The 18,465-nt window shown below is 44.4% G+C and overlaps 1 protein-coding gene across 1 annotated transcript in view; it reads left to right on the top strand.

The window, feature by feature from the left end:
• ENOX1 (ecto-NOX disulfide-thiol exchanger 1) overlaps positions 1-18,465 on the top strand; it is a 380,677-nt gene that overhangs the window by 230,165 nt on the left and 132,047 nt on the right. Inside the window, exon 7 of the mRNA XM_054163102.1 lies at positions 7,354-7,587. Within this exon, the coding sequence (XP_054019077.1) occupies positions 7,354-7,587 (234 nt within the window). The remainder of the gene's footprint in view (positions 1-7,353; positions 7,588-18,465) is intronic.

Here is an 18,465-nt window from a genome sequence, read left to right as displayed (position 1 = left end):
TTTTTTCCTCTACTGATACTTTCCCCTGTGGGTTGCCATTTAGTAGCATGTACTGGCTTTATTTGTTGTTCTCACTGATCATCATCAACACTCTGATCTAAATCCCCAGTTAGAGAACAGCTATTGGCTGATCCCCAATATAGCAACACTCAAAGGTAAGTCAAGCCACAGAGTTTTGACTAGACCTGTGATATGGAAATACTGTGTTTGATTTTTATTTAGCACCCTCATTAATTTTTCCTGTTGCTGCTCCTTTAAAGTGATGATCTTGGCAAGTTCCCAAAGTCTTTTCCTCTGCCATTGTGTGAGAAACTGAAATTAAAAATGACAAGCCAGGCACACAGTTAGTCCTAGCTGCAGTCCTGAGCAGAGAGATGGGAAAAGAGGTGTGTGAGGGCAAATCATTGCCCACACATGAAGGGGAGGCAATGGCAGGTGGCTCTCTCCTACATTCAAGTAGTCTCAAACATCAATAGGCTGGAAAAGTGCAAGCATGCCATCTGCCCTGCAGCTCAAAGTTGCCAAACCACCTAAGGGAGTCTAATAGAATAGAATAGAATAGAATAGAATAGAATAGAATAGAATAGAATAGAATAGAATAGAATAGAATAGAATAGAATAGTAGAATAGAGTAGTATAGAATAGAAAATAAATAGAATTAACCAGATTGAAAACAACCTTCAAGATGATCAAGCCCATCCTATCATCCAACACCATCTAATCAACTGGCACCAAGCACACCATCCAGTCTTTCCTTAATCACCTCCAGTGATGGTGACTCCACCACCTCCCTGGGCAGCACATTCCAATGGCCAATCACTCTTTCTGTGAAGAACTTCTTCCTAACATCCAGCCTAAACCTCCCCTGGCACAGCTTGAGACTGTGTCCTCTTGTTCTGTTGGTGATTGCCTGGGAGAAGAGACCAACCCCCACCTGTTTGCAGCCTCCCTTCAGGTAGTTATAGACAGCAGTCTCCTCTGAGCCTCCTCTTCTCCAGGCTAAGCTGATCCAGTATACAAAATAAGGCCTGCCAGTTGTGCACCACTTGCTGCACATCATCGTTCTGGCTATGAGGAGTCTGTTCTTCACTGGCCAGACTGCTGGTCCTGTAGTTTCCTCACAGCCTAAATTTAGGAGTGTGCAAGAAGCCATACCAATGACATTTGCTGTTTTTCATAAGAGAAAGATGCAATGCCCTGAGCAACCTGATCTGCCTTTGATGTTGATACTGCTCTGAGGGAGGACTGAACTAAGAGATACCCAAGGTCCCTTCCAACCCAGGTTGTTCTAAGTTTCTGTGCTGCTGGAAACCATCTGACTGGCTAACCACTTTCAGTCTCAAGAGTTAAGCAAGCAGTCAGATATATTTTCAGTGTGATTCTTGGTCAGTTTCAAAAGCCTCTTCATTTGGAGGCACTTAAACTGGTTACCCAAGGGCAACTGTTTGTCCAGTACCACAGAGGATTCGGAGTTTCAAACTGCAATTTACATTGCTCAGTGCTTGCTTTTTGTGGGTTTTTATTTTGGGTTGCTTTGGGGTTTGTTTTTGTTGTTTTGTTTTGGTTTTGTTTTGTTTTGTTTTGTTTTGTTTTGTTTTTAATGGGCTTTTTGGTTTAGGGTTTTTTGTTGTTGTTTTTTGGGGGGGAGGGTTGTTAGTTTGTGGGGGTTTTTTAGCTTGCTTTGGGTTTTGTTTGTTGGGTTGGTTTGGTCTTGGTGTATTTTTTGGAGGAGTCTCAGGGGAGACCTTCTTGCTCTCTACAGCTCCCTGAAGGGAGGTTGTAGCTAGGTGGGGGTTGGTCTCTTCTCCCAGGCAACCTGCTACAGAACAAGAGGACACAGTCTCAAGCTGTGCCAGGGGAGGTTTAGGCTGGATGTTAGAAAGAGGTTCTTCACAGAAAGAGTGATTGGAATGTGGTGCCCAGGGAAGTGATGGAGTCACCATCACTGGAGGTGTTTAGGAAGAGACTGGATGGGGTGCTTGGTGCCATGGTTTAGTTGATTAGATGGTGTTGGGTGATAGGTTGGACTCGATCTCAAAGGTCTTTTCCAACCTGGTTTATTCTATCCTATCCTATCCTATCCTATCCTATCCTATCCTATCCTATCCTATCCTATCCTATTCTATAGTTTGCTTCTTTGTTTTCATTATCCCTATTTACTTCAAAAATGAGCACCACTCCAATAAAACTCAGCAGCCCTTGTCATCAATTCTTTGTTTGCATGAAGTGAGGCTTTGAGGTCCACAGGAGTCTCACATGCTGCAGTGCTGTGTTTCTCACTGTCTGTGCCCAATGTACTCCTGCCAGCAGAGGTGAAAGATCCACTGGGAAAGGAAGAGAGATTGTGTCTTCCTGGAAAGCACATCCCAGCTGGGAGATCTAATTTTAGGTTCACAAGACCTGGCACCTTGGCAGTGTCCTTTCACATTGCTGATAATGCTGTTTTGGAGGACAGCAATCACTTTTTGAGGAATGCAGCTGGCAAGTCTGGCAAGCTGGGGTTAATATTTTCACAGCTGCCAGAGTTGCTGCACCACTGACCCCTTTTGGCTGACCCCTCTCATGCCTACACTGCTGTGGATAAAACTCATTAGTTCAGTGCCCAGCTCTCAAATGTCACCCTGAGTCTTCTATTATGCCTCATTGAATATGGTGCATTGTAACTCTTTACTTCAATACCTATCTGCCAAGGGAGGTGGTGGAGTCACCATCACTGGAAGTGTTTATGAAGAGACTGGTTGAGGCACTTGGTGCCATGGTTTAGTTGATTAGATAGTGTTGGGTGATAGGTTGGACTCGATCTCAAAGGCCTTTTCTAACCTGGTTAATTCCCTTCCCTTCCCTTCCCTTCCCTTCCCTTCCCTTCCCTTCCCTTCCCTTCCCTTCCCTTCCCTTCCCTTCCCTTCCCTTCCCTTCCCTTCCCTTCCCTTCCCTTCCCTTCCCTTCCCTTCCCTTCCCTTCCCTTCCCTTCCCTTCCCTTCCCTTCCCTTCCCTTCCCTTCCCTTCCCTTCCCTTCCCTTCCCTTCCCTTCCCTTCCCTTCCCTTCCCTTCCCTTCCCTTCCCTTCCCTTCCCTTCCCTCAGTAGAGCTGTATAGACAACCAGAAACAGCCTTCTGGGGAAGAAGTAGTGTTTACTCCTCTGAGCAAGAGAAAGCAAACTGAAATAAAGGGGGCTTTAAAATAACAAACAATTCCCTCATTTGCCTCTCTGGAAACATTCAGTTCTGCTTTACCCTAAGCTTGTGAGCCTTGGAGACCAGATTTGGTGGATTCAGTGGAAGTTTTTGATGCCTTCTGACTTTGAAGGACTTCTGAAACACTTGGCCTGAGATTTTCATCTGAGTTTGGACTCCTTGCTGGAGAATTAAAGTTCTACCTTCCTTATGGACAGGCTACTTATCCAGTCTCCACAAGTTCTTTGAATGGAATCTGTCAAATCAAAAGGCACCCAGATTGTGTTTTTTGGAAGGATCAGAACATACATGGATATTTAATGTCTTTGAAGCTATTGTCTTGTATGTGATCTGGTACAGATAGTCCCTTGTATTCATATAACAGGATGTTTTTCCAGCAGTAAACCAAAACAGAGTATGCCTAGATATGCATTTTAGCAGAGGGGCTGCTAATCTAGTAAAGGCTTAGCTTTGCTGTCCCTGGAAAGAGTTCAAAACTGAGTTTTAAATGTGGGTGGGGACATGCTGAAGCTCTCCAACACTGAAAGGTAGGTTCTCTTGAATAGCTGCTCAACAGAAGCAAACACCATTTTCCCTGACACTTTGAACAGCAGTTTCCTGTCCCTGGAGTTATTAGACAGCAGTTGTTGTAGTGGGTATTTCTGAGGAGCCTTCTATGTGCCAGTTCAGCACAGTTCATCTCTGCAGTGTGCCATGATTTGAGAAGTCTCTGCTGGGCTTCTTGCTTCTGAGGCTACTGCAGCAGGTTGACATTGGAGCTAGCCCTGTGCAGACCACTTAATTTTACCTGCACGTGAAGGCTCTCTTTGCAGTTTTCTGCAGAGTGTTTTCTCATGCTTTCTCTCAATCAGGTGACCAGAATATGTTCTTTCACAGTATGGTCACTAAAAGCTCATTTTCTATCTGTGGCATGATTTGTTTGCCCTCTGACAACAGTTGAGAGTTTTAGTTCAGAGCGGTGCCCTGTTGTACTGCTGTGTAGCCCCTGACTAAAAGCCTTTGCACTCTGCTAGCTTTAACATGTGATACACTGACCATATTATGAATATGTAGAACATCACTAAAGATGAGGCATGGCAGGTTTCATTATTTGTTCTGAAAGGAGTCTCACAGTGTGGCCAGCAGGAGCAGGGAGGTCATTGTACCCCTGGACTCAGCACTGGTTAGGCCACACCTTGAGTCCTGTGTCCAGTTCTGGGCCCCTCAGTTCAGGAAAGATGTTGAGTTGCTGGAACATGTCCAGAGAAGGGCAACAAAGCTGGGGAGGGGTTTGGAGCACAGCCCTATGAGGAGAGGCTGAGGGAGCTGGGGTTGCTTAGCCTGGAGAAGAGGAGGCTCAGGAGAGACCTTTTTGCTGTCTTCAACTACCTGAAGGGAGGTTGTAGCCACGTGGGGGTTGGTCTCTTCTCCCAGACAATCAGCACCAGAACAAGAGGACACAGTCTCAAGCTGCACCAGGGGAGGTTTAGGCTGGATGTTAGGAAGAAATTCTTCATAGAAAGAGTGGTTGGAATGTGCTGCCCAGGGAGGTGGTGGAGTCACCATCACTGGAGGTGTTTAGGAAGACACTGGATCGGGTGCTTGGTGCCATGGTTTAGTTGATGAGATGGTGTTGGGTGATAGGTTGGACTCAATGATCTCAAAGGTCTCTTCCTACCTGGTTCATTCTATTCTGTTCTATTCCAAGTGTCTAATAAATCCATCTACAGTTTTTAAACTGCTTTAAAGGATTCTGAACTCAATTCATTTGTAAGTTCTTTATATTTGCTGCTAGATTATTTCCAGCAGGGAACTGAGAAGTAGTGTTTGCAGTTGCAAAGCCCCCAACTTTTGAGATCTAGCATCAATGAAGTTCTGGCACTACTCTCTTTGTGGCCCAGGGATTTATGTAGCACAGTTTTCTCATTCTTCCATTGTCATGACTTTTACAAAATTCAGCCTTTCCATACTTCCAATTCCTTTGCCATGCTGCAGAAAAGCGCTGAACTGTATATAATCTCAACATTCAGAGGAAGGAGGACTCTACTTTCAGACCAAAATAGGTCCCTTTTTAGTAGTTGTTATTTGTTTAGCTGGCTTCTGCACTTATCAAGGTTGGGAGTATCAAGTAGAAAAGTAATGTATTTTGAAGAATAAAATAGGATAGGATAGGATAGGATAGGATAGGATAGGATAGGATAGGATAGGATAGGATAGGATAGGATAGGATAGGATAGAATTAACCAGGTTGGAAAAGACCTGTGAGTCCAATCTGTCACTCAACACCATCTAATCACCTAAACCATGGCACCACGTGCGCCATCCAGTCTCCTCTTAAAGACCTCCAGCGATGGTGATTCCACCACCTCCCTGGGTACCACACTCCTACAGCCAGTCACACTTTCTGGGAAGAACTTCTTCCTAACATCCAGCCTAAACCTCCCCTGATGCAGCTTGAGACTGTGTCCTGTTGTTCTGGTGTTGGTTGCCTGGAAGAAGAGACCAACCCCCACCTAGCTACAATTTCAGGTCTCTTCCAACCTTAGTGATACTGAATACTGAACCTCTCTTCAGGTAGTTGTAGACAGCAATAAGATCTCCTCTGAGCCTCCTCTGTTCCAGGCTAAGCCAGCCCGGCTCCCTCACCCCTCCTCATAGGGCTTGTGCTCCAAACCCCTCCTCAGCTTTGTTGCCCTTCTCTGGACACCTTCCAGCAACTCAACATCCTTCCTAAACTGAGGAGCCCAGAACTGGACACAAGACTCAAGGTGCCGCCTAACCAGTGCTGAGTACAGGGGCACAATAACTTCCCTGCTCCTGCTGGCCACACTATTCCTGATGCAGGCCAGGATGCCATTGGCCTTCTTGTCCACCTGGGCACTCTGCTGCCTCACGTTCAGCTTACTATCAACCAGTACCCCCAGATCCCTTTCTGCCTGGCTGCCCTCCAGCCACTCTGACCCAGGCCTGTGTTGACAGGTGATGCAGAAAATTGAAAGGGAAAATGATTGGAAAGACTTTTATCTTCATGTGAAAACACAGTGATCAATAGATCCTGTGTAGAGATGCTGGAATCTGTTCATGTAAATTTTTACTTGGCTACACTTATGGGGGGAGGGGGGAGAGAGGGAAAGAATGAAAGAGAGAAAGAGAGATGGAAAGAAAGAAAAGGAAAGAAAGGAAGAAAGGAAGAAAGGAAGAAAGGAAGAAAGGAAGAAAGGAAGAAAGAAAGTAAGAAAGAAAGAAAGAAAGAAAGAAAGAAAGAAAGAAAGAAATAAAGAAAGAAAGAAAGAAAGAAAGAAAGAAAGAGAAAGAAAGAAAGAAAGGAAGGAAGGAAGAAAGGAAGGAAGAAAGAAAGAAAGAAAGAGAAAGAAAGAAAGAAAGAAAGAAAGAAAGAAAGAAAGAAAGAAAGAGAAAGAAAGAAAGAGAAAGAAAGAGAAAGAAAGAGAAAAAGAAAGAGAGAAAGAAAGAAAGAAAGAGAAAGAAAGAAAGAAAGAAAGAAAGAAAGAAATAAAGAAAAAGAAATAAAGAAAGAAAGAAAGAAAGAAAGAAAGAAAGAAAGAAAAAAAAAGAAAGAAAAGAAAGAGAGAAAGAAAGAAAAGAAAGAAAGAAAGAAAGAAAGAAAGAAAAAAGAAAGGAAGGAAGAAAGAAAAGAAAGAAAGAAAGAAAGAAAGAAAGAAAGAAAGAAAGAAAGAAAGAAAGAAAGAAAGAAAGAAAGAAAGAAAGAAAGAAAGAAAGAAAGAAAGAAAGAAAGAAAGAAAGAAAGAAAGAAAGAAAGAAAGCATGCAACCTTCTTAATTCTTCATAGAGAGAGTGGTTGCCCATTGCAATGGGCTGCCCAGGGAGGTGGTGGAATCACCTTCATTGGAAGTGTTAAGAAAGAGGCTTGATGTGGTCCTTGGTTGCATGGCTTAGTTGATTAGGTGGTGTTGGATGATAGGTTGGACATGATGATCTTGAAGGTCTCTTCCAACCTGGTTAATTCTATGCTATGCTATACCATGCCATGTTATGCTATTCTATTCTATTCTATTCTATTCTATTCTATTCTATTCTATTCTATTCTATTCTATTCTATATTCTATATTCTATATTCTATTCTATTCTATTCTATTCTATTCTATTCTATTCTATTCTATTCTATTCTATTCTAACAGCTAGTTCTGCTTGCTGATTTCAGGTTACCGCATGAGATTGGGGTCTAGCACAGACAAAAAGGATTCAGGTCGCCTTCATGTTGATTTTGCTCAGGCAAGAGATGACTTCTACGAATGGGAGTGCAAACAAAGAATGTTGGCCAGAGAAGAACGCCACAGACGCAAAATGGAAGAAGACAGACTGCGCCCTCCTTCTCCTCCTGCAATAATGCATTATTCTGAACATGAAGCTGCTTTGCTGGCTGAAAAATTGAAAGGTGAGTGGCGTTTGATATTGTCCAGTGCATTATTCCTTAAGAGCAGAAGCCACCCCAAAGTCAGAACAGGGGAGCTGATTTCTCTCCAGTGCATTTCATTACTTGCCCCATTGGGATCTTCCCATTCCTCTGCCATCTCTCTGTCAATCGTAATGATCCTCACCCACTTGCTAGAAATGTGTAACATCTGACCATCTACCTGTACTCTAACACCTAAAACACAAACTTCAGTGTACAAAAATGGGGTTTTATTTTCTATCCAGTTGCTGTCATCATCTACCTTGGAAATGCTCTCATAATAGGACATCCTATAACAAACAACCTTTATTCCTTGACTGCTATGTTACCACATTACATGTGTGCAATGGACCCAATTCCTGGCACTTAAATTGCCCTCAAGGGTTGCATTTTAGCTTTCCCCTTTAGAACAGAATATAATGGAATGGAACAGAATAGAATGGAACAGGACACAATAGAATAGAATAGAATAGAATAGAATAGAATAGAATAGAATAGAATAGAATAGAATAGAATAGAATAGAATAGAATGGAATGGAATGGAATGGAATGGAATGGAATGGAATGGAATGGAATGGAATGGAATAGAATAGAATTAACCAGGTTGGAAAAGAGACCTTTGAGATCATCAAGTCCACCCTGTCACCCAACACCATCTAATCAGCTAAATCATGGCACCAAGCACCCCATCCAGTTGCTTCTTAAACAATTCCAGTCATGGTGACTCCACCACCTCCCTGGGCAGCACATTCCAATCACTCTTTCTATGAAGAACTTCTTCCTAGCATCCAGCCTAAACCTCCCCTGGCACAGCTTGAGACTGTGTCCTCTTGTTCTGGTGCCGGTTGCCTGGGAGAAGAGACCAGCCCCCACCTAGCTACAACCTCCCTTCAGGGAGTTGTAGAGAGCAAGAAGGTCTCCCCTGAGCCTCCTCTTCTCCAGGTTAAACAACCCCAGCTCCCTCAGCCTCTCCTCATAGGGCTGTGCTCCAAACCCCTCCCCAGCTTTGTTGCCCTTCTCTGGACACGCTCCAGCAAATCAACAGCTTTCCTAAACTGAGGGGCCCAGAACTGGACACAGGACTCAAAGTGTGAAATTGTACCACCCAGGGTGGTCCAACTTAATTCTGACACACACCATCTATTCTTTCATTCCCTTTTTAGGGCTACAGTTACTTGTGCATGATAGCATCTTGTTTAGATACGTGCTTGCTTGCTTGCTTGGTTGCTTGTTGTGTTGTTTTTCTGGATACACAATGACTTTTCAAGGGTGCAGCTTTGAGGATCTCTGTCTTTAATAGTTCACATAAAAAGTAAGAAGCAAGGAAATAAAATTAAAACATAAAATAAGGATGAAGCAAAAAAAATCATCACACCCCTTGAAGTTATATTTGTTTTCCTTAAGTGTTTAGCAATTGTGTTTGGCATTCTTTCCCCACATGGAGGCCAAGCACAGTACTTAACTGGGTGCCAGGTCACAAGAAACTGTGATTCTTGCCACTGTTTGAGAACTATCCAGATTAGACTTAGGCTGTGTGGCTGTCAACACATTTTCCTCTGCTTTAACTATGAAACACTGCTTGAGAAGCTACAGAAGGACATCACAGAGTTGCATCCTTGGATCCTGGAGCAGAGAGGCACTCTACTGTCTCCTTGAGTGCTACATGGGTCGCTGTCAGTTGTCACTGTTACCGTGGTCTGTTATTAGTCTGGCTGACAGCTATTCTCCCTGCATACACTATGCTCTTAAATCATTAATTAACTGGGAGACTGGTAAAATAACCCATATGAATTGATAGACTTAGAATAGAATAGAATAGAATAGAATAGAATAGAATAGAATAGAATAGAATAGAATAGAATAGAATAGAATAGACCAGGTTGGAAGAGACCTTTGAGATCATCACATCCAAGCAATCATCCCACACCATCTAATCAATTAAACCATGACACCAAGCACCCCATCCAATGTCCTTCTAAATACCTCCAATGACGGCAACTCCACCACCTCCCCAGGCAGTCCATTCCAATAGCCACTCACTGTCTCTATGAAGAATTTCTTCCTAACATCTAGTCTAAACCTCCCCTGGTGCAGCTTGAGACTGTGTCCTCTTGTTCTGGTGCTGGTTGCCTGGGAGAAGAGACCAACCCCCACATAGCTACAACTTCCCTTCAAGGTGTGGCCTCACCAGTGCAGTTTACATGGGGAGAATAACCTCCCTACCCCTGCTGGCCACACTGTTCCTGATGCAGGCCAGGATGCCATTGGCTTTCTTGGCCACCTGGGCACACTGCAGGCTCATGTTCAGCCTACTGTCAGCCAGTACCCCCAGGTCCCTCTCTGCCTGGCAGCTCTCCAGCCACTCTGACCCCAGCCTGTAGCACTGCATGCGGATGTTTTGGCCCCATGGAGGAAAGAGCTTCAAAAATAAGAATTTCCCTTTCTTCCCTAGCTTCCAGTCCAGCTTCTCTACAGTCTGTACAATAAAATGCAGAGGTTTAGATCTGTGTGTTCCCAGAATCTGTCTCCAGTTTAATACTTTAGGAGTCAGTCTTTTATAGGGAAGTTTTTCTTTATGTCATAAAGCCTAGAGGTTTCCTGCACTAAGCCAGAAAATGAAGGAAGTCTGGACAATTTCTTTCATAATTCAGTTGCTGTTGCTTGGGGCAACTCACTGTGAGCTTTTGCAGGATGTTTAAGATGTTCTGCATTTGGAAGGACTTTTCTTTTTATTCTGGCAAGTTGCCACACTTAATTAAAACTCTTTCCAACCATTTAGATCTTTCATTCTCTTGAGGAACATTTGACCCAAGCTTAGCATACAGGCACAAGTTTAATACAGCAATGTTTTGAGCACGATGTAGACCAACACCACGAACATGACTGTAAAGGTGAACTGTAAGAAACATAGAATCATGGAATCATAGAATCAGTCAGGGTTGGAAGGGACCACAAGGATCATCTAGTTCCAACCCCCCTGCCATGGGCAGGGACACCCCACACTACATCAGGCTGGCCAGAGCCTCATCCATTCCATTCCCCCTAGTCCTATCACTACCTGAGATCCTGAGCAGTCCCTCCCCAGCCTTCTTGGAGGCCCCCTTCAGATACTGGAAGGCCCCCATTAGGTCACCTCGGAGCCTTCTCTTCTCCAGACTGAACAGCCCCAACTCCTTCAGTCTGTCCTCACAGGAGAGGTGCTCCAGCCCTCTGCTCATCCTCGTGGCCCTTCTCTGGACACCTTCCAGCACCTCCAGATCCCTCTTGGAATAGGGGCTCCAGAACTGGAGGCAGGACTCCAGGTGGGGTCTCCCCAGAGCTGAGCAGAGGGGGAGAATCCCCTCCCTTGCCCTGCTGGCCACACTTCTCTTGCTGCAGCCCAGGATCTGATTGGCTTTCCAGGCTGCAAGTGCACACTGAGAGCTCCTGGTGAGCTTCTCCTCCCCCAGCACCCCCAAGTCTCTCTCCTCAGGGCTGCTTTCCAGCCAGTCCCTGCCCAGCCTGCATTTGTGCCTGGGATTGCCAGGATTCAATGTAATAAATTAAGAATCAAAAATGGCAATCTTACTTTTTGTGCATTAAAAAAAAAATCAATAAAATTTATCAAAATAACATACTGCAATTTAAAAATCTGTAATAATTAGCAGTTGCCTTGTAGCAAGATCAATGGCACCAGCCCTGAATCTGTACAGGTTTTGGAGCTAGCAGCTCTGAAGAAGCCCCCTCTCTTCATAGAATCATAGAATCAATAAGGTTGGAAAAGACCTCAAAGAACATCAGGTCCAACCTATCACCCAACACCTCAGGACAAACTAAACCATGGCTTCAGGTGACACATCCAGTCCCTTTTTTAACACCTCCAGGGACAGTGACTCCACCACCTCCCTGGGCAGCACATTCCAGTGGCCAATCACTCTTTCTGGGAAGAATTTTCTTGTCAACTCAAGCCTAAACCTCCCCTGGTGCAGCTTGAGACTGTGTCCTCTTGTTCTGGTGCTGGTTACCTGGGAGAAGAGACCAACCCCCACCTGTCCACGACCTCCCTTCAGGTAGTTGTAGAGAGCAAGAAGGTCTCCCCTGAGCCTCCTCTCCTCCAGGCTAAGCAACCCCAGCTCCCTCAGCCTCTCCTCACAGGGCTGTGCTCCAAACCCCTCCCCAGCTTTGTTGCCCTTCTCTGGACACCTTCCAGCAACTCAACATCTTTCCTAAACTGAGGGGCCCAGAACTGGACACAGGACTCCAGGTGTGGCCTAACCAGTGCTGAGTACAGAGGCACAATTACTTCCCTGCTCCTGCTGGCCACACTATTCCTGATACAGGCCAGGATGCCATTGACCTTCTTGGCCACCTGGGCACACTGCTGGCTCATGTTCAGCCTACTATCAACCAGTACCCCCAGGTCCCTTTCTGCCTGGCTGCTCTTGGACCACTCTGACCCCAGCCTGTAGTGCTATAGGTCATGAATTATCTCCTCTAGTAGGTACTCTGGAAAGCACAGAGTGGATGCAGTCATTATACTGGTTTGCTCTACCTTTCTTACATCATCATAGGCAGTATCGATCAGTCAAGGGGACAGAACATTATGGCTGCTCTTGGGCAGAATGGATTCTCTACATTAGCCCAGTATGGCATCCTAAAATGAGAAGAAAAGCAAGTCTCAGGAAGCTTCTCTAACTCTGGCAAAGGGCAGTTCATGTCATCATACCTTCACAACTGAAACATGGACTTCAGTGAACTTAACACAAGACATATACATGAACAGACAAATACATGTACACACTCACATATATAAACCTAGGAGTCAAATGTCAGGTCTCAGATCTGCATTGCTGAAAAAGCAAGGTAATTCCTCCTAAAGAAAAGAAGGATCAAAATATGTCTTGTTCTTGGCAGGATTACCTTGAAAGATTGGATTTTGAGCAGATGCTTTGCAGTGTTCTTAGGGAAAGTCATGACCTGCCTGTGGTATCCACTTCAAAAGACTCCTGAGCTCTCTTGCCAGCTCATGAGGCAGAGCCACAGTGCCCAATGTGCAGGTTTCAGCTCCTGCAGTGCATCCTGAACTTCACTGAGCAACACTAGGAGAAAAGCAAGCCAAAATAGCTAAACATCTGTCATCCCAAGATACTGCTTTGCAGTCACAGATGTAGACAACTTGGTTTCAATCCAAGCAACTTTTGTGTTCAAAATAACCTTCACAATTCCTGACAGCAAGGAAATCTGATGGTGAGCAGAGATGAACTAGGCTCATCAGCTAGCCCCTTGCTGTGGTCTAGATATTTATTGAGTCTTTTTTATACATCTATGTGCCAGGTTCTACACGTTGGCCGCCACAACCCCAGGCAGTGCTACAGGCTGGGGTCAGAGTGGCTGGAGAGCGGCCAGGCAGAAAGGGACCTGGGGGTACTGGTTGATAGTAGGCTGAACATGAGCCTAGCAGGTCTCCCCTGAGCCTCCTCTTCTCCAGGCTGAACAACCCCAGCTCCCTCAGCCTCTCCTCATAGGGCTTGTGCTCAAGACCTCTCCCCAGCCTCGTTGCCCTTCAAGTGTCTCAATATCCTTCTTAGATTCAGGAGATATCTCAATAAATTTATAGATGTGAATTTTGGGAAACCAAGGACTGTTACCATAAAGTGTAAAAGTGAATTACCTCCTTACACAGTCATTGAGAACAGACCCTTAATTCTTGTTCTGACAAAACTAGCAGAATTTTGCATTTTCTGCTCTTACAGAGCAGAAGGAGAACAATGAAGAGAGAAGGGTAACAAAATTGTTGAGAGGTTTGGAGCACAAGCCCTGTGAGGAGAGGCTGAGGGACCTTCTTGCTCTCTACAACTCCCTGAAGGGAGGTTGTAGGCAGGTGGGGGCTGATCTCTTCTCCCAGGGAACCAGCACCAGAACAAGAGGACACAGTCTCAAGCTGCACCAGGGGAGGTTTAGGCTGGATGTTAGGAAGAAATTCTTCATAGAGAGAGAGATTGGCCATTGGAATGTGCTGCCCAGGGAGGTGGTGGAGTCACCATCACTGGGGGTGTTTAGGAGGAGACTTGATGGGGTGCTTCATGCCATGGTTTAGTTGATTAGATGGTGTTGGGTGATAGAATAGAATAGAATAGAATAGAATAGAATAGAATAGACCAGGTTGGAAGAGACCTTCAAGATCATCACATCCAACCTATCAACCAATCCAACCCACCTAAACAATTAAACCATGGCACCAAGCACCCCATCAAGTCTCCTCCTAAACACCTCCAGTGATGGTGACTCCACCACCTCCCCGGGCAGCCCATTCCATTGGGCAATCACTCTCTCTGTATAGAACTTTTTCCTGACATCCAGCCTAAACCTTCCCTGGCGCAGCCTGAGACTATGTACTCATGTTCTGGTGCTGGCTGCCTGGGAGAAGAGACCAACATCCACCTGTCTATATAGGTTGGACTCAATGATCTTGAAGGTCTCTTCCAACCTGGTTATTCTATTCTATTCTATTCTATTCTATTCTATTCTATTCTATTCTATTCTATCCTATCCTATCCTATCCTATCCTATCCTATCCTATCCTATTCTATTCTATTCTATTCTCCATTATAAAAACCCATGACATTTTTGTCTTCTGGTTCACTGCAGAGTTTTGTTTGCTGTATGTCTCTGAGATGTCAATTTTCCAGTATTAAATCAGATGCATTATTACTGCACAGTGAGATGTGTCAGTAGATATTGAGGCTCCGATTTGCATACTCTGACATCTGTTTTCCTGGGTGCTTTTTAACTGCTTGAGTAACGCGGCACCCTGAACGTAGCCCAACTGGAGGTTTGCCCAGCCCTTTCTCCCTGAGTGGAACACTGCTCTCTCAGGTGCATTGGGACACAACATTTTCATCCCTGTGCTTATGATATTTGTGTTTCAAAGCAGAGTTTTGAGCGTTCTGATTCTCTTAATTCAAGCATATCTGCACCTGATGGCATCATCTGCAGAAATCTCTTCTGGCAAATAAGCTCCCTTAAAATACTGCATCTGTTTTGTTTGCTGTAGGTATGTAAATAACTCCACCATCTAGCAAAGGCATCTCTTTATATTTGACTATCTGGTGTTTAAATGTTTTGAGCAGAGGAGACATAAACATGTGCAAGTTCTATACAATACCCTGGCACACTTACCTCCCTTTTAAATGCAGTGGGTTGCTTTTTTTTCCTGAGTGCAGGCAAGTTATTCATGTGTTTTTCCATGTTAAAAAAAAACACCCAACTAAAAAATCATTTGAGAAATTGAGAAGCTGCTTCATTGCCAGGCACTGTATTATCCCCTGAAGGGAGAGCAGATTGAAAATTTAAATAAATAGATGGCAGTTATAGCAGAATGAACTAACTGGGGATGCATCTTGTGCAAGGTTCAGGTAACATCAGGCCTGACAATCTCAACTCTCGCACGTTGGTTGAAATATAAACAACGGTTAATTGCTTGGGAAATGGGATATTTCGCTGAGAAGAGAACCACACTGCTTGCCTTTATCCCTCCACACTTGAAAGCCAGACTTGGGGAGCACAGCAGAAGTGGTACAGTTACCTGGAGAGGCAGGTCTCACGCAGAAAGGATCAGAATTCGTTCAGGCTGGAGGTGGGGAGAAAGTTCTTCACTGAGAGAGTCGTTTGCCATTGGAATGTGCTGCCCAGGGAGGTGGTGGAGTCACCATCCCTGGAGGTGTTCAAGAGGGGATTGGATGTGGCACTTGGTGCCATGGTTTAGTCATGAGGTCTGTGGTGACAGGTTGGACTTGATGATCTTTGAGGTCTCTTCCAACCTTGGTGATTCTGCGATTCTCTGATTCCATGAATTCAGTGGAGAGCTCTGTCAGCAGGAGAGGCAAAGATGAGATTCTCCCAACTAATCCAATGAATGCCAGGTTTAATTGCTGCTGAAATACTCCAGACCTTTTTTAGCATGGTCTTTTTTTTCCTTAGTGGTATGTGAGGACAGAGCCCTACTACAGACACATTTCAACGCTTTAGCATCAAATCTGTTCACTCATCCTTCCCATTTTTAGATCATCATTTTCTCCTTCCTTCTTCCATATGCTGCTGACATCTGCTGCAACACAATACATCTGGCTCCAAGAGCCTAGCACAGGGGCTGTAAGCAGACATGATGCAAGGGCACTTTTGTCTGCTGGCAGGGAAGTGTAAGGTGGGTTCAGCTATTGGCAGCCTGGTAACCTAATTCCCTGGGCACCTCCCTCCAACAGCTTGCAAGGAGTACATTTGCTGTTGAAGTGCAGTATTAAAAGTGTCCTCCATCGTCTAATCTGTGTGACATCAATGCAAATCTTAAGGTACTAATAGGAAAGCCATTTGATTACATGTACTGCACTGAAAAATATTATTCAAGTTAATTACTGTGAACTTGGAAATTGCAGCTCACTGAGCTGAAAATGTGTGGTGTGAGCTTGAGGAATAGGGAGGAAATTCAATACCCTCATAATTACTTTTTCTTTGAAATAATGGCACCAGCAGGGTAGGATAATGGATATCTGTGTCTCCCATGAGACACCCACCTCTGGAAGAATCTCATGTGATTTAATTTGGAAGAGCTTGATGATACAGTGTGGGGGGGGGGAGGGGGGAAGAATACCTTTAAAGCTGTCTTTCCATACACATATATGCAGATTTTTATCCAATCTAGTTTCATCTGGTCATTTATTACATGACTGGGAAAGTTTCTTGGTGACAGCATACAGTTAAGGCTGTGTAAGAAATAGTAAGGTGGATATTAATCATCCTTTACAAGAACCCTTTGGCAGTAAGGATTTGTATTCCTTGATCCTCACTTATTATGCAGTGCCAGTGGGTTAAAAATGCTATTAATCCCAGAAGTACCAGACTGATGTGGGTTTCTCAAGGCACAATTATATAAGGTATTTGAGCAGGGGAAAAAAGAAGGTGAGGGTAGGAGACAGAAGAGTTGTGTATCTAGGTCTGTGGCAGGCAGTCTGTGCAGAAGCTCTTAAGCCAAGAGAAAAATAGGTTGTCACCGTGGCACCAAAACTGTTGAATGCAAATTGTTCCTGCTGCACAGGGGAGTTAGGGTGAATAGAATAGAATAGAAATAGAAATAGAATAGAATAAACCAGGTTGGAAAAGACCTTCAAGAGCATCGTGTCCAACCTATTATCCAACCCACCTAATCAACTAAACCATGCAACCAAGCACCCTATCAAGTCTCCTCCTGAACATCTCCAATGATGGTGACTCCACCAACCCCCACCTGGCTACAACCTCCCTTCAGGGAGTTGTGGAGAGCAATCAGGTCTCCCCTGAGCCTTCTCTTCTCCAGGCTAAGCAACCCCAGCTCCCTCAGCCTCTCCTCATAGGGCTTGTGTTCCAAACCCCTCACCAACTTTGTTGCCCTTCTCTGGACATGTTCCAGCAAGTCAACATCCTTCATAAACTGAGAGGCCCAGAACTGGACACAGTACTCAACCTGCTGATGAGAGAGGTTAGTAAACCTTTCTCTCACCTGATTCACCTGCTGTGGTTTATTATTTTTTTCACATTCAATTCAGTCTTTGCAATTAAGAAATATTATTTATAGTCTAATAAATCATTAAGTCAGAAATCTGATTAGCAGGCACCTTGGCCATACATCCTTCCTTGGCTGCAATTGTATGGAGTGAAGTTTACATCCTGAACTAGCCTATTCCACTTTCCTGTAATAACTGGACTGGGTCCAGTCTGACAAACTGGAACTGGGGTGTCATCAGCTGAGAAGCTCTAGGCAGACCTGAGGGCAGAGTAACCACAAGCAGAGGAGTAGTACTGAGCAGGTGGGGATGAGGTGGGGAACACCACATCTTCCTGTGGCACAGCTACAGACAACAGAGGACAGACTGCCAGTCAGACTTAAATAGATGGGACATATAGAATAAAAATAGAATGGAATGGAATGGAATGGAATGGAATGGAATGGAATGGAATGGAATGGAATGGAATAGAATAGAATGGAATGGAATAGAATAGAATAGAATAGAATAGAATAGAATAGAATAGAATAGAATAGAATAGAATAGAATAGAATAGAATAGAATAGACCAAGTTGGAAAAGACATCATTGAGTCCAACCGACCACCCAACACCATCAAATCAACTAAACCATGGCAACAAGTGCCCCATCCAGTCTATTCCTAAACACCTCCAGTGATGGTGAAACCACCACCTTCCTGGGCAGCACATTCCTATAGCAAATCACTCTTTCTGTGAAGAATTTCTTCCTAACATCCAGCCTAAACCTCCCCTGGCACAGCTTGAGACTGAGTCCTCTTGTTCTGGTGCTGGTTGCCTGGGAGAAGAGACCATCCCCAACCTGGCTACAACCTCCTTTCAGGTAGTTGTAGACAGCAAGAAGGTCTCCCCTGAGCCTCCTCTTCTCCAGGTAAGCAAACCTAGCTCTCTCAGCCTCTGCTCATATGGCTATCACATAATTCTTGTCTCTTCTTTACATGCCTGGTAGCATGTAATTTCTAGTGCTTATAAAAATACCACCAGTATTTGTTGCCTAGATTTCTACTGGTCAGGGTAGAACTTACAATAAGTGCACACCTGCCCTTTCCCATCTTTCAGAAGGGGCAGGAAAAAAAACAGATCATTTACTTAACCCAAAACATATGCAAGCAGCACAGGATTTTTCTAGGTGTGGTCACAGCTTTACCTTTACAGCATCCCTTGCAAGCCTGAGAGAATTAGTGGAGCAAGCACAGGAACAAGAGATAGTATGTGCTGATTCTGGGCAACACCATGGCCCATAGGACAACATAAAAGGATTGCTGTGATTTAAACAGGCTCCAAGTGTGGTATGAATTATTTCAGGGC

The sequence above is a fragment of the Dryobates pubescens genome, chromosome 7, assembly GCF_014839835.1.
Source record: "Dryobates pubescens isolate bDryPub1 chromosome 7, bDryPub1.pri, whole genome shotgun sequence".
Lineage (NCBI taxonomy): Eukaryota > Metazoa > Chordata > Aves > Piciformes > Picidae > Dryobates > Dryobates pubescens.
The sequence above is the reverse complement of the archived record's forward strand: the minus strand, read 5'-3'. Positions and strand labels throughout refer to the sequence as shown.